Source organism: Danio aesculapii, chromosome 5, assembly GCF_903798145.1.
Source record: "Danio aesculapii chromosome 5, fDanAes4.1, whole genome shotgun sequence".
Taxonomy (NCBI): Eukaryota; Metazoa; Chordata; class Actinopteri; order Cypriniformes; family Danionidae; genus Danio; species Danio aesculapii.
Window position 1 is genome coordinate 64,126,559 of NC_079439.1, and position 16,258 is coordinate 64,142,816.

Sequence of the window (16,258 nt, forward strand, 5' to 3'; positions counted from 1 at the left end):
CAACTAAATTTTAATATGCCTCAGAATTAAGACACGCTACTAGAAACTTAAAATCTGCAAAATTTGGATGGAGCTATACTCTGCTAGCACAGGACTGGGTTGTCTAAACCAGTGTTTCCCACCCCTGTTCCTGAAGACACACCAACAGTACACATTTTCAACCTTTCCTAATCAAACACACCTGAATCAACTCATCAGAACATCAGAAGAGACTCCAAAACCTCAAGTTAATGGATCAGATAAAGGAGACATCCAGAATACTGTTGGTGTGCCTCCAGGAACAGGGTTGGGAGACACTGGTCTAAACCCCTGTACCTGACTTATTTCTTATGCCATAAATCATTAGCAGTACAATTTCGGTGTTCCTACCTTGACGGTGTTGCCTGAGATGAGAATGTTCTCCTCGTTGATGTACAGATAAGCATGGGAGATAGTGGTTAGGTTGGGTGTGCTCCACTTGTCGAAATTGGCAATGAGCTGAAAAGATAACTCTGGCAGCTTGTGGCAGATTGTTGAGAGAACAAACGAGCATGAGGCGGGTAAACGGAGAGAAGCGCCATCAAATGTGCGGAAGACGCCACCGCCGGACGCCACGCAGTGCTGATTCCGTCTGGCAAAGCATCCTCGCACACCATGCCGCAGGACGCACTCCTCCTCGGCTTTACATCGCCGTGGGTCACACTGAATCAGATTCCGGCCAATACACTGGCAGCGTTTAGTGCAGTCACTGTTCCAGAACAACTGCTTAGGCTGAGAAAAAACACAAGTAACCCATCTCAAATGGCAAAAAGGATATTTAAGATATTAAAAAAAAATAGCAATTAGCTTCTTGTTAGTTGTTAGTTTCCATACACATGTTGATACAATGCTAAGGTGTGTACAATGCTTGTGTGTTGCTATTTGGCTTCAGGGGGTTCAAAGCAGTTTCTAATTAAAACTATGAAATTCAGAGTCTTTGAGACACATAATTTGGTTTTGATGTCCTATAAAATTTGCTTTTCAGGTAAACTGATTAGATGCTGACACTGATTAATGTCAAAATTCAAATAATTTCGGTTTGATAATAAAAGAAAACGTTGCCAATCACTCTAAAAAAGTTACTATTACAGTGTTTTCAGGCACTTTTGTACATTTCTCAGATCAGAATTGAAATTCTCAAAACTAATGGTTCAATCTTCAAATCTTGTGTCACCTGTGTACATAAAAAAAGCAAGTTGCAAATGCTTTGGTACATCCATGCACATGATTATATACAATACTCTGCTGTTTCCAACATTATCAATAGCTTACTGTATGTCATGTTGATTATTAAAATTATTATAATGGTTTCTGTTGAATAGTCTCACTCCCCACAACATTTAGGCATTACTTTATAGCATAAATCTTTAAATTCAAAAATGGTTGAACAAGTCAAGGGGCTCTTTTTGTTAATGGTCTAGGCGCAAAGTCTAAAGCGCATGGCGCAAAAGCATTAAGGTGGTGTCCAAATCCACTTTTGCTGTTTTAAGGTCGTTGAAAATATGGCTTGCACCCCGGTTCATGGTCTAACAGGCTTGTGCTTATTCTCTTAATGAGTTATGGGTGTGTTTTAAGCATAACGTGCATTAAACCAATCAGAGTCTCATCTCCCATTCCCTTTAAGAGTCAGTTGTGTCATGCCATGGTGCATTTGCTATTTACATGGTGGATTTCGTAAGTAGAGAATGAGCCTCCTTCGTTTGGCCTCTCTACTTTAACTCTTTACTTTTACTCTTTACTTTACTCCTTTACTTTCGTGGATAAGGAAACAGTGTTGTACGCACTCCACTGAAGACATCCATTAGCCTACATATTTAATTTTATTTGTTAATAATTGTTGTAACATTTTAATCCTTTAATTTTTTTCACATGTAAAGATATTTGTGTAGTGCTCTACATCCTGCGTGTATTAAGCAATGTGTATAACTAATGTGCTCTGCGCTGGACTTTATAGACCTGCTTTTAGTTGGTCAATGGCACAGTCTATAGGGTGTATGTGGAAGTATTCTAAAGGACTTTTAATTTGTCAGTAACTTGGGTTAAGCGTTTCCGGTGAACTGTATGCCATTGCAAAATCGGCATGTTTAAGGTCTGTTTTCTTTAAATATCAGTGATTTCCACAGGCTGAGTGATATCTGATATAAAGTGGGTCTCAGATTGTACAAGAAGCACTGCATCAAATTACATTTTTTCCCCGCCATGTCTTTAAAATATAAACATTTATTTTACCCCAGTATATTCAATGGAGCTTCTGCGCTAACCTGCCGATTCTGACGGGCGTGTGCGAGTAAACAGCTTTTTGTCTTGTTTTATGCTTGAGCAACTAAATGAATGCCAAAGTCTATTTAACTGATTGTATTTTAATTACATTTCAACATCGATGCTGTAAAAGGAACCGTATAAAATGGAAAAAAGTCACATTAAAATTTTATCAGTATGGGAAGGAACACTAGCTCCGCAAATACCCTGTTTGAGTGTCTCAAAATAGCAACGCGTAAACAAGACCAGCACACCCATGAGTCCACAAAATGGTGCAAATGTATTTGCTATTTAAACAATGTGGCGCAAAATGTGAAAATTAAGGTTGCGCTGGTCTGAAAATAGCAACAAATCACACCATACACGTCTTGCACCTTATTGCGCCGAGTGTATGATAGGGCCATAATCTGTCAAGCTTATTTTAATACACTTCCATTAGACTTTTTTTTTTCTAAATCTGTAACCTTTTTTAAAAGCAGTGATGTCTTTTCTCTATCACAATGACAAGGTCTGTCACTAACTACAGTAAAAACAGTAAAATCATGAATCTTGTCATCTCTTGGAATAACACTTACACAAACTAAGGTGTAACCTCCAATGTAAAATAACTTTTATCAAAACTGTAGCCATATACTGTACAAAATACAGGTCTTGGCACAGTTCATCCATGTTGTCCAAACACAAATTAAGTTAACTTAACACTTTTAACAAAATTATGTGGATTAAACAAAAAAATTAAGTTGTCCCAATGAAATCCCAAGAATTGTGTTGTTTAGGCTCATTTTAAATAAGTAGTTTGAACAAACAACAAAAAATATTTTTTGAGTGTAGTTTACATCAGAACATCCCTCCAGAGTGCACTGCTATATCGACAACATGACTAAGCAATTTGATTGTAAACAATGATACAAGAACTTGTCATTCTGTTGGCACCAACATGTCATTGACACAGATATTTATTTCTGAGAGATGAACTAAGGATTTTGAGTAAGAGACTGCACTCAAACAAATATTTTTGCTACTTGTTCAAACTACTTATTTAAAATGAGTTGAATCAATCGTTTTTTTTTTTTTGGGGGGGGGGGGGCAGCTTAATTGTTTTATGTACTTGTTTCTTTTATTCCTGTTTATGTAAAGCACTTTGAATTGCCACTGTGTATGAAATGTGTTATATAAATAAACTTGCCTTGCCTTACCTTCAATCCACTTAAATTTGTAAAAACATTCATTTAACTTAATTGATTTGTGTTGGGACAACATGAAGAAATTGTATGGAGCCTGGCATTTTTTCCAGTGTGGCTTTTTCAGACAATCCATGGTGTTTTACTATTCGTAAGAGTTGTTTTGAGAAATGCATTTACTGTTTTGCTAATTTCAAGAATAATTCAGGAAATGTACTAAAGAGACTGAGAAAACTGTAATACTACTTTATTTTCTCCCTCATCCTTTATGTCTGAGACTGAGAAAACTGTAATACTGCTTTATTTTCACCCTCATCCTTTATGTCTGATGAGCAAAACATCTCCATTTGTTCTGGAAAGTCATAATACAGCTTCATGATGGGTTCACATTTGTGGCATTATTTCTTGTTCATTAACTCTACATTAATAGATGTAGAGTCTTTTATAAGGGATTTACGAAGCATAAATAGTCCTCGCTTTAGATTAGGTCTCAAAACTGGACGTAAGTGAGTTAATAAAGCATTTACAGTATTAACATGCAAAGAAACTATTAATAAATATGCCTGAGTAATAAGATATATAAATGTGAATTTGAATAGTTAATTAATCACTTACTTACGCATTCTGAATGATCTTTAAAAAAATATCAACTATTCTTCTTGTAAATAATGCAATACTTAATTTAGTAATGAAAAATGAATCAGTTGACGTATGAAAACAATCATTTAGTATATTATACATGTGCTTATGAGTCAAGAATACAGTATTTGTAGCTGTATTTACCACCAGTGTAACGTTTGTTGATGAAGAGTTAATGCTTAACGAATAATTTAAGTATTAATTATAATAACTATTTGCTAATGCTTAATAAATGATTCATAGTGTGTAGTTATTATAATATTGTGATGTTTTTCTGTGACATCGTTTCTTACCTCATAGTATTTCCCGTCCGTGTAGCATCCGCAGTTTTGACTGAGGATACAGCTCTTGCCATTGAGCACATAGCCCTGGTCACACTGGCACCCCTCAACGCAGTACTGATTACAGTCTCTCTGTCCACGCGCAGGGGCACATTGCGGCTGGCACGCCATCATACAACTGGAATAGTGGCTGTTCACGGGGCACGACCACACTGGGCACACACACAGAGGGGGCAAAACAAGAAGAGTTCACAGGAAGGGTGAGTTTCTCCAAAAGTAGACAGGGAAGATGTATTGTGTTTCACTGTAAAGGGCTTATATGAATGTGTGGCATTCACTAGCCTCTGACTGTGATAAAGTGTCCTGTGGTTTCCATGTTGGCAAAACAGAACATTTTGTAAAATAAGCCATGGTTTGCAGTTGGTCAGCGTACTGTCAGCCATTAAAGGCTTTTTAAAATAAAAAGAGAGTTCATGTTAACCCTACAAGTGCAAACTATATTTTATCATTATACACTCACCGGCCAATTTATTAGGTACACCATACTAGTACTAGGTTGGACCCCCTTTTGCCTTCAGAACTGCCTTAATCCTTCCTGGTATAGATTCAACAAGGTACTGGAAATATTCCTCAGAGATTTTGGTCCATATTGACATGATAGCATCACGAAGTTACTGCAGATTTGTTGGCTGCACATCCATGATGTGAATCTCCCGTTCCACCACATCCCAAAGGTGCTCTATTAGATTGAGTTCTGGTGACTGTGGAGGCCATTTGAGTACAGTGAACTCATTGTCATGTTCAAAAAAACAGTTCGAGAGGATTTTTGCTTTATGACTTGGCGCGTTATCCTGCTGGAAGTAGCCATCAGAAGGGTACACTCTGACCGTTGGCATCAACAAGGCATTAGCGCCCACAGAACTGCCGCTCACTGGATATTTTCTCTTTTTCGTGCCATTCTCTCTAAACCCTAGAGATGGTTGTGCATGAAAATCCCAGTAAATAAGCAGTTTCTGAAATACTCAAACCAGCCCGTCTGGAACCAACAACCATGCCACCTTCAATGTCACTTAAATCACCCTTCTTCCCTGTTCTGATGCTTGGTTTGAACTTGACCATGTCTACATGCCTAAATGCATTGATTAGAAATTTGTGTTAAAAAGCAGTTGGACAGGTGTACCTAATAAAGTGGCCAGTTAGTGTAATTCACTACAAAAAAGTCTTATATAGAAATCTGAGACATGGGGTACCAAAGATTTGGTCCCAGTTTAATTTCAAACAAATTAATATTTTAGCCACTACCTCATTATTATCTAGGCGCTGTATTCTACACCACTGTAAATGAAATAAACTTCCAACTACATCCCAATGGCTTGGGGATACCATGTAATTTCTAAAGTTGGAACAGGTTAGATGCTCTGGGAAAACTAAATTCTTTAAAAAGTGGCATTGTTTTATAACTTAAATTCTCTTAACATCTTGCCTTCATTTATTACATTCACTCTCCTTTCTTTCATTTTAGTTCTAAGTAATTTATTTTTTATTAGTTTTTATTATTATCTTATATTGTTTAATTGTAAATATCATATAATATGGGCGACGCAGTGGCGCAGTAGGTAGTGCTGTCGCCTCACAGCAAGAAGGTCGCTGGTTCGAGCCTCGGCTAGGTCAGTTGGCGTTTCTGTGTGGAGTTTGCATGTTGTCCCTGTGTTTGCGTGGGTTTCCTCCGGGTGCTCCGGTTTTCCCCACAGTCTAAAGACATGCAGTACAGGTGAATTGGGTAGGCTAAATTGTCCGTAGTGAATGAGTGTGTATGGTTGTTTCCCAGAGATGGGTTGTGGCTGGAAGGGCATCCGCTGCGTAAAAACGTGCTGGATAAGTTGGCGGTTCATTCCGCTGTGGCGACCCCGGATTAATAAAGGGACAAAGCCGAAAAGAAAATGGATGAATGAATAATATAATATTGGTTGTAATTTTCTGTACACTTGTATTAATCTTGTTTCCATTTTTCTCTCTGTCATTTTTCCCCTTTCCTTTTTTTTCTGTTTGTAAAAAACAAAACAAAGCAACAACAACAAAGATAACGATATGTAACAATATGTATTGTAATCAGGGCCTGATTAAGAACATATTGGACCCTGGGGCCATAGTAAACCCAAGAGCTTTATTTATTTTATTGCCTTGCTATTATTATTATAATAAATTTGCTCAATATTATCACCTAATTTTCTACTATTTTATTCATATTTCATTATTATAAAGGAGTACAAGCATGCAAAATTAATCACATAACATGAACTTCAAATTTTAAACACAGTTGCAATACTTCCTAAATGAGTGCTTTACAACACATACTTCAAACAGATGATCTTTTTTATTGTTAAATTATTATTATATGTTATGTTAAATTATGTTTATCTTAATTATTAAATTTAAACAATATGCGCATATAAATTATACGAATGAATACATAATTTTTATCCTCCCAGTACTGATTTGCAGCTAAAAAGGCATCTGCTGTGTAAAACATATGCTGGATAAGTTGATGGTTCATTCCGCTGTGGCGACCCCTGATGAATAAAGGGACTAAGTCGAAAAGAAAAATAAATGAATTAATGAAATAATTTTCATAGCAGTGCCATAAATCTTACTAAAATTCAAAATCTTTACGTTTTTGTAAAGTAAATATGCTTTGTGCTTGCCCAAACACGCATGGCTACATGGTTTATAACGCTGTTTTTAATGTTTAATATGAAGTTGCTTGGGCATTGTGGCTGCTTAAGTGGTTGTATAATTACCTAATTCAAAAGATACAGATCTTCATACAATATCTGTGTTATATTCTAGTCTATAGAAATGGGTCCTCTCTCTCCTTCAATGTAAATCCATTGCTTTTTTTTCCATCTCATCACCACATGAAAGACTGCCCGAATAAATTACGTGTCTCCTTAAAGAGTTCACCCAAAAAATGTAATTCTGTCATCATTTACTCAACCATCACTTGTTCAAAAACATGTTTAACTTTTGTTGAACACTCAAAAAGATATTTTGATGAATGCTGGAAACTGGTAACCATTGACTTTCATAGTATTTGCTTTTAATGTTATCATTGGTTGCAGGTTTCCAGTTTTCAACATATTCTCTTTAGTGTTTAACAGAATCAAGAAGTAACTAGTAGAGGAAATAGTACATACATTTAATTTTTGGGTGGACTATAATAAGACTTTAATAAGCAATACAATTTTACTGTAGAACAAATCCCTAACCTCAAGTATTTATGTCAAAATGAAAATCATTCTCACCACAGGGTGTCGAACTTCTCCAGGCAATGAGAGGCACTCCTTGTGTCTGACAGGTACTGGCATAGATCTGTAGCCAATTACAAATGGTCTCTCTTGCGCCTTGATCCACGCATGTGTCCTGCAGACAGCTCTGGTAGAAGTACGCTGGTGCTACTTTGCTGTGACAGCGAGCAAAGACACCGCCCCGGTCTATAATAAGTCCACATAATCTCACTGCTTCAGGTTCAACATACACATACAACCCTTCAGCGAAGTGGAAACGGTTGCCTGGGTTACCGTTATCCATGTCGATGTTACCAACAGCATCCGTTACTTGTGCGGGGACCTCTGCGGCCAGGCCCCGTTCAACTAGTCCACAGCGTGGGCAAGAGTCTCCGCAACCCACTTGGCAGAACGTGTCCCGGTCTGCCCACGCCATGCCCCATTCAGTGACACTGAGAGGAGGACCCGAAATGGGCATTCCCTGGCAGAGCCCACAGGTGGCGTTAAAGAGACTGCGAGGAAGAGTGAGCAGCAGTAGAGTACTCCAGTCAAACGCCACCTGTAGATATATTAACCAATAGAGAATATTGTAAACATTGGGGTTTTATGGGATTATCTTTGTTCTGTTAAAGTGTTTTAAACTGTTTAATGTCCTTTATAGAAATCTAATACATGAAAATATATGCATATAACGTTAGGCTTCTGCCGGTTTTTCATTTTTTGTTGCGATTAATTGCTGAAGCTTGTATCATCCCAGCAGACACACAACTTCATAAGACGTTAATATTATGTTAGATTTAGGTCTCCAGCGTCTAAGGCAATGGTCTCAAACTCAATTCCTGGAGGGCCACAGCTCTGTATAGTTCAGCTTCAACCACCTCCTATTCACACCTGCTTAATAGTCTATAGTAGTCTTGAACAGCTTTATTATTTGGATCAGCTGTGTTTGATTAGGGTTGAAACAAAACTGTGCAGAGCTGCGGCCCTCCAGGAATAGAGTTTGAGACCTATGGTCTAAGGACAACGTTATTTAGACATCCAATAACGACGTGAAATGATGTTTGTATTTTGTTGATTTTAGGTTGTGTTGGAAAGTGACCAAACATCCAACATTGAGCCAACATTTTAAACCAACGTCACATTGACGTCAAATACTGACATTTATTCATCGGTTATAGCAACCCAAATCCATCGTCTGATAAACGTCATAGTGGTTGCGTTGGAAAGTAACCAGAATGTAACGTCTATCCGACATTGGACAATGATGCAGCCTGACGTTGGGTTCTGACGTCAACCCAATTTTCAGGGTCAAACAAAATGCAATGTCCCATGACATTGTGTACAACGTCAATCTGACGTCACGTGCCTGCTAAGACAGTACACTGTAAAAATATGTTTGCTGGTTGTTTTGATTACTTAAAATAAGCTGAAACACCACAATTCTTGGTGGGTTTGCGGGAGGACAGCTTATATGTTTTATGTTTAATCAATTTAAAATTGAGAAAATTAACTTAATCGCTTTGTGTTGGAATGACACGAAGGGATGTCGTGATGTCATGTGGAACCCAGCATTTTTAACAGTGTACAGTGTAAAAAATGCTGGGTTCCAGACAATTGATTTGTGTTGGGACAACGTGAAGTAATTAGGTTAATATATTAGTTTACATATTAGTACAAATTCAAGTGGATTGAACATAAAACAATTAAGTTGTCCCAATCTCAAGAATTGTGTTGTTTCAGCTAATTTTAAATAAGTAGTTTGAACAAACAACTTAAAATATTTTTAAGTGTATATGGTATTGTCACGATATTGACCTAAGCTGGAAAAGGATTACTTTAACAGGAATAATAACCAAAAATGCTTTATTGTATATACTGTACATGTGTAAATGAATGTTTGTTTAAAATATTAACTAGTAAAAGGATGATAAAGTACCAGCCCATTTAGTTGTGATATCACTCGACTGAATGGGTGTTATCGGTGGCTATCAGCTGATAGATATGGGGCAGTAGGAGCCTTCTGTGCCTACAGGTAGTCTCAGAAGGTTGTTTTTATCCACCTGGTTAATCAGCTATAGATCATACGGCTGTGGCCGGAAGTTAACAAGAATTACTTATATTATCTATTAAATTTCCCATTTATTGTATTTTATTATCATCTACTCCCACCCCAACCCTAAACCCAACCGTCACAGTAATGTAAAAACAGATCTGGATCTGGAGTCTTCTCTATTTGTTTAGCTGATAATCCATGTGGATGGATGATAACACTATTCTGAGCCTACCAGTGCGCACAGAAGGTTCTTACTGGCCCATATCTATCAGCTGATAACCACTGATAATGCCCATTCAATTGATTGATAACATTCGAAGCGGGTGAAAGTACAATAGTTAACACTCTACTTGATGAATGAATGAATAAATTATTGTATTGTGGTAGCTCAATAATGTTAGGTTTTACAGAAAACCATAAAATGTATTTGCATCTGTTCAGTTGTACTGTATTTTATGCAGATACTCATCTACAAAATAATCCCAATCAAAATAAAATTATGAATTAATTCCTGATAGAGTTATAAGTCATCTTGTGTCATTTTTTAATATCGCAATTTATAATCGCAGGTAAACTAAATATCGCTATGTCATTTTTTTTGTCCAATACCATGCAGCCATAGTTTACCTGTTCTCCCTGTGTCGGCGCGGGTTTCGTCCGGGTGCTCCGGTTTCCCCCACAGTCCAAAGACATGCGCTATAGGTGAATTGAATTAACTAAATTGGCTGTAGTGTATGAGTGTGTGTGCGTGTGAATGAGTGTGTATGGGTGCTTTCCAGTACTGTGTTGCGGCTGGAAAGGTATCTGCTGTGTAAAACATATGCTAGAATAGTTGGCGGTTCATTCCGCTGTGGTGACCCCTGATAAATAGGGGACTAACTCGAAGGAAAATGAATGAATGATTGAATGTTGGATATACTGTTTATGACATATGCTGTATTTTATATTTGTGAAATCCAAACATGAACTTCTATGTCATTTACAGTTGAAGTCAGAATTATTAACCCTCGTTTATTTTTTCCCCAATTTCTGTTTAACGAAGAGAAGATTTTTTTCAACACATTTCTAAACATAATAGTTTTAATAAGTCATTTCTAATAACTGATTTATTTTATCTTTGCCATCATGACAGTAAATAATATTTGACTAGATATTTTTCAAGACACTTCTATACAGCTTGAAGTGGCATTTAAAGGCTTAACTAGGTTAACTAGGCAGGTTAGGATAATTAGGCAAGTTATTGTATAATGATGGTTTGTTCTGTAGACAGTCGAAAAAAAAATATAGCTTAAAGAGGCTAATAATATTAACCTTAAATGGTCTTTAAAAATTAAAAACTGCTTTTATTCTAGCTGAAATAAAACAAATAAGACTTTCTCCAGAAGAAAAAATATTGTCAGACATACTGTGAAAATTTCCTTGCTCTGTTAAACATCATTTGGGAAATATTTAAAAAAGATTAAAAATGAAAAGGGGGGCTAATAATTCTGACTTCAACTGTAAGTAATTTCCATTGTATCAGATTTCTATGTGGGACAAGCATAAAGTGATTTGCACTCCACCTTCAAACCAAAGTCGGTCTCCACAAGTAACTGCAGACCAAGGGTGTAGATGTTAACTTTCCCTGGACCCAGTTTTAAAGGCAGATACAGGCGCTCCTTATTCACCTAAAAGAGATGAAGAGATCCTTTCAAATCTTCACATTTGTCTCATTAATAGTCTTTTTCATGCATGAGTCATCCCTTTCTCCCCCAACGGCCTTGCTATGCTTTAAATTCCTTTAATTGAATTCTTTATATCTTTTGTTCGTATCTGTTAACATGAGTTCAAAAGCCAGTTTCTGGATGAATCACTCGCTCTTTCGTTCTCTAGCTTCGTTTTCTTCCCTCCTCAATCTTTATTTGATCTAAAGTTCCTCAGATCTTCCAATGGCGTTGTGAACTCATTCCAGACGTCACTCAGTTATGAGTGTCCCTCTGTATCTGCTCCAGTATGCTAACAGATGATGGCTGAAATATTACACCTCTCACATGAAAAATTTACTCCTTTGTTTGGCTCCTCTGTCTGGATGATTAAAATAACTTTGTGTCATAAAAATGAGGAGTTTGACCTTCGAAAGGTGGTGTTCTAGAATTACACGTGAATTCTTGTGATTTATAAAATGTTTGACGCTCAATCAAACGGCCCAAATGTTTATGAGTACAGTAGCTGTCTGTTCCAGTGCAGGTGTAGAATTTTGTACTGATCCAAATTAAGCTTTGGATCATATCTGCACACATGGCAAAGCAAATACTGGACAATCGTGATGTTATTGTCAAAATGGTAACACTTCACATGAAGGTGGTGTTCATGAAACCTTTATAATCATAAGTGAATATGAATAACACCTCAATATGAATATGAGATTTTATTCATGCTTATGACATCTGTCATTAAGTGTGATTAGCTCTGTTATGTTATTTAAAATGCAAAGATGACGTTGTTTGAGATGCCTTTGTTATGACAACTTCCTAGCAGGCTCACAACGTCATAAGACGTTAATATTAGGTTAGATTTAGGTCGTGATGTCGGGTGAGCAAAATTCAGCATCTAAGGACAACGTTATTTGGATGTTCAATAACGACATCAAATGACGCTGATTTTAGGTTGTGTTGGAAAGTGACCAAAATCCAACTGTCGAGTCAACAACTTAACCCAATGTCATATTGATGTCAAATACTGACATTTATTCGTCAGGTATGGCAACCAAAAACCAACGTCTGATAGACGTCATAGTGGTAACGTCCACACAACATCAAGCTGTAACATCATTTGACGTTGATATTTGGTTGTTTTTAGGTTGCATTGGAAAAAGTAACCAAAATGTAACGTTTGTCCAACATTGGACACTGATGTCGGTCTGACAACAAAGTCCCTGATGTTGGGGGTATAACGTCAATCTGACGTCTTGTTGACATCCTGTGCCTGCTGGGTTGACATAACCTAATACATCACAACCTGTCTTTGTCATTGTCATGACAACTTGACATTATCGAAACATAACTTCGTCAAAAACCTATCATAAGCATGAGTGTCATGAGGACATTATAATTGTGTCGTGAATATTTTTTCCATTTTTTATTTATTATAATAGGAACAAACTAAATTTGTTATAAAATGTCATTAAAAGTGTGTCAATACTCTGTAAAACATTTATTACAACATTGTTAATATTTAATGACAACGAATTACATTTTATAATAAATTCAATTTATATTATATATATTAATGACACTGGTACAAAATTCATGAAACAATTATAATTGGCCCATAAAAATCATGTTCCTGACAGATTGCTGACAAATTATATCCAGTTGTCATGACAAAGACAAAGACAGGTTGTGATGTATTCGTGAAGTTATCATAACAAAAACATCTCAAACAATGTCATCTTTGCATTTATACATTTATAACAGCATAACAGCCAATAACACTTAATGACAGTTGTCAAAAGCATTCATAATATCTCATTCAAATTCATGACATGTGCCATGTCAAGATTAATAAACTCTCATGAATCTTAACACCCCCTTCAAGTAAAGCGTTACTGTACCTCAAAAACTATTTTTGATTCTTGGAAATGGCACTATTATGGCCCGTTTCCACTAAGTGGTATGGTACGGTATGGTTCAGTATGCTTTTATGGTCGTTTCCACTGTCAAAGGGCACCAAAAAGCGAACCGTACCATACCACTTTTTGGGTACCATTTGCAAAGGGTACCTAGCATGACAAAAGGGTACCAAAAGGCGGAGCTAGACACGCAGCTGAACGCTATTGGTTTGCCGAGATACTTCACTCGCTCGTGAACAAGCAGGAGAATGAAAACAAAGTAAGCACCATTTTTAAAAACACAGCTGAGACATTACACCGAAGTAATATATAAATATAATAACAAGCCATGGTTGAGCTCAGACAACCCTTGTTGTCTACTTGATGAACAGCCACAAAGCCAAGAAGAACAAAAGCTGTTGTGTCCTGTTGTTGTTTTATGGGCCCGTCTAAAAGCGCTCACGCTTTCATTTTCTCCAGAGAGCTCGTTTGCACTCACCGCACGTCTATATTTGAAATAACAAACTTTTCGAGCTGATTATAATAACGTGCGCCTGATGATTAAAGTGCTTCTTACATACGATCCTTTCAGAAACGGACAAACGCGAGTATGACGTGCGGAAAAACAAAGGAGAAGCCGGAAAAAACAAAGGAGCAAACGATCCTTTCAGCAACCTAAAACATGAACAAACTGCCATGTTTAACTATTATCATCACCTTTTGGACTATTATGAACACAATGACGGAATTACTCTCTAACAGAGGCTACATGTGCTGGTGAAGATTAAAGATCTAGATGAGAGGTTTGCACTGACTGTGAGCTATATGTTGCGTGTTGTTTTTGAACCCAAATAAGGACTAAATGTATGTTGTGTGTAGGTTTTCTGTAATTAGTAACATATCGGAGACTGTGAGAGTCTGTATGTGTTCATAAATGTTGCATTTATTTTATATAATTGCAGATGTTGCAGTAGGCTATTTCGCCCTATCACTGATCTGCAGTTATAATCAAATCATGTTCATAGAAAGGTTAGTAATTAACATTTACACAGAAGTATTAATGTTTATAAAGCATCTATTTTGTGAGAAGTGCTTCTCATATGATACGTGAACAACCCACACGGCTTTACTTTGATAAAGGTGATCCAAATCGACCCGTACAGTACCGTACTGTACCACTCAGTAGAAACGTGCCATTAGAACAAACACTTATAATTTACATTAGTCATCATTGATACATTCTTACCGTGACTGTATGTTTAAAGCTTCGTGACACCTCAATTTCATATCCGTAGACCTCCAGAACAAATCCTCGCACCCATATAGCCTGGCCAGTGTCTCTTTCTTCATTCCGAACTGATAACTGGAAGTTGGGCAGTCCTCCCAGAACTGTCTCAGCACTGTCTAGTCCTCCAAAGCTATCCTCATCTCCTTCTCCACAGTCAGTAGTGGCAAGACGAAGAGTACAGCTGCTCTGAAGGTCAAACGGCACACCTCCAAATGGCAAAAAGTGTGCATATCCAGCAACAGCACACATGGCCTCAGTCCTGGGCTGACAGAAAAAGAGGCCTTCATTCTCCTGGCAGTACTCCTCTGGGTGACAGGGCGAGAAGGTGCAGTAGACACTGTTGTCAGTGCCGTTACAGAAACAGCGCTCCTGGCATTCCCAGTCCGTCCAGAATGTCTCATTGGTGGCCAGTTGGCGACCAAGGTAAAAGCAGCCACAGTCACTGCGTGCCACACAGATGCCGTCGCGAAGGGCAAAACCCTCCTCACACTGACAGCCCTCTGAGCAGGGTAGAGGGCATGGCTCCTCTGGTTCATCCAGATTAGAACAGGTGAGAGGGCATGCAGATGTACACTCATCAAAGTGACTGTTTTCTGGGCAGGGTAGAGCTGAAGGAGGAAAGAAAAACAACAAAATAGTTATGTGACATGCATGGACGGTATCTTAAATGGTAAAGAGAGTAGGGATGGGTGATATGGACCTAAAATGATATCAGAATATTTTCTGGTATTTATAGCGCAAATTATATTATTTATATAATTGATGAGGCTTCATATGTGTCCATTCATACATTCATTCATTCATTTTCCTTCGGTTCCTAATTTATCAGGGGTCGCCACAGCGGAATAAACCACCTAGAGAAAAGGATTTGCTTTTTAATTTCTATATTTTACCAAAATAAAGTATATTCAACCCTGCTCGTGGATGGCCACTGTCCTACAGAACCAGATTTAACCACACTGGAGCAGCTGGTCAAGCTTTTCAGGATTGTGTAAAATACACATGAAGAACTTTGAGTTTGAAACCTCCTTTCATTAAACTGCATCCATTGAAATGTCATTTCCTTTTCATTAACACATATATGTTACTGAAGAAACTATGTCAGCTAGGGTGAGCTATTATAAGGTTATGGGGTGGTTTTGCCGTGTACGAAAGTGAAGAACGAGGAGAGGGGGTTGTTGGGTTGCATGCGAAAGTGAACACCGGGGGAGAGGGTGGGGGGTGTCACAGACGAAATGTAAAAACCGGAGGAGTGGGGTGGTGATGTCAGGCATGAAAGTTAAGAGCATGGTTGGGGTGGGGCTCTGCGGCCGCATAGGTTGCCTCTATGAACGCGTCAGCCCTGCTGATATCCAAATTGACTCTTTGGGAATAAATATCTATTGTTTTGGTCAGAAAAAAATGTACATTAATATAAGATATTAAGTCACAATTTCTGAATGCTTTACAAGCTGGGATTCGATCCCAGGTCACTCACAGCACAGTCCACTAGGTTACAGGAGATTGTGGTTTTGTTTATGACCCTGTCAATCAATGGCAGATTCGGAATGTAGTTACTTTAGTCACATGACCTATGTGTTTTGAAACGTTTCTTAACAGTGTTTTGAAACATCTGCAGTTCTGGATCTCGAGACCGTGTCGAAACTTCAGTTTTGTGTCAGCCATC

The 16,258-nt window shown here is 37.7% G+C and overlaps 1 protein-coding gene across 1 annotated transcript in view; it reads right to left on the bottom strand.

Annotated features, from left to right (window-relative positions):
• tecta (tectorin alpha) overlaps positions 1-16,258 on the bottom strand; it is a 56,319-nt gene that overhangs the window by 29,860 nt on the left and 10,201 nt on the right. The window contains exons 11-15 of the mRNA XM_056457164.1: positions 14,551-15,200; positions 11,278-11,382; positions 7,681-8,221; positions 4,391-4,590; positions 370-750 (exon numbers count right to left, since the gene is read on the bottom strand). Coding sequence (XP_056313139.1) covers positions 370-750; positions 4,391-4,590; positions 7,681-8,221; positions 11,278-11,382; positions 14,551-15,200 — 1,877 coding nt within the window. The remainder of the gene's footprint in view (positions 1-369; positions 751-4,390; positions 4,591-7,680; positions 8,222-11,277; positions 11,383-14,550; positions 15,201-16,258) is intronic.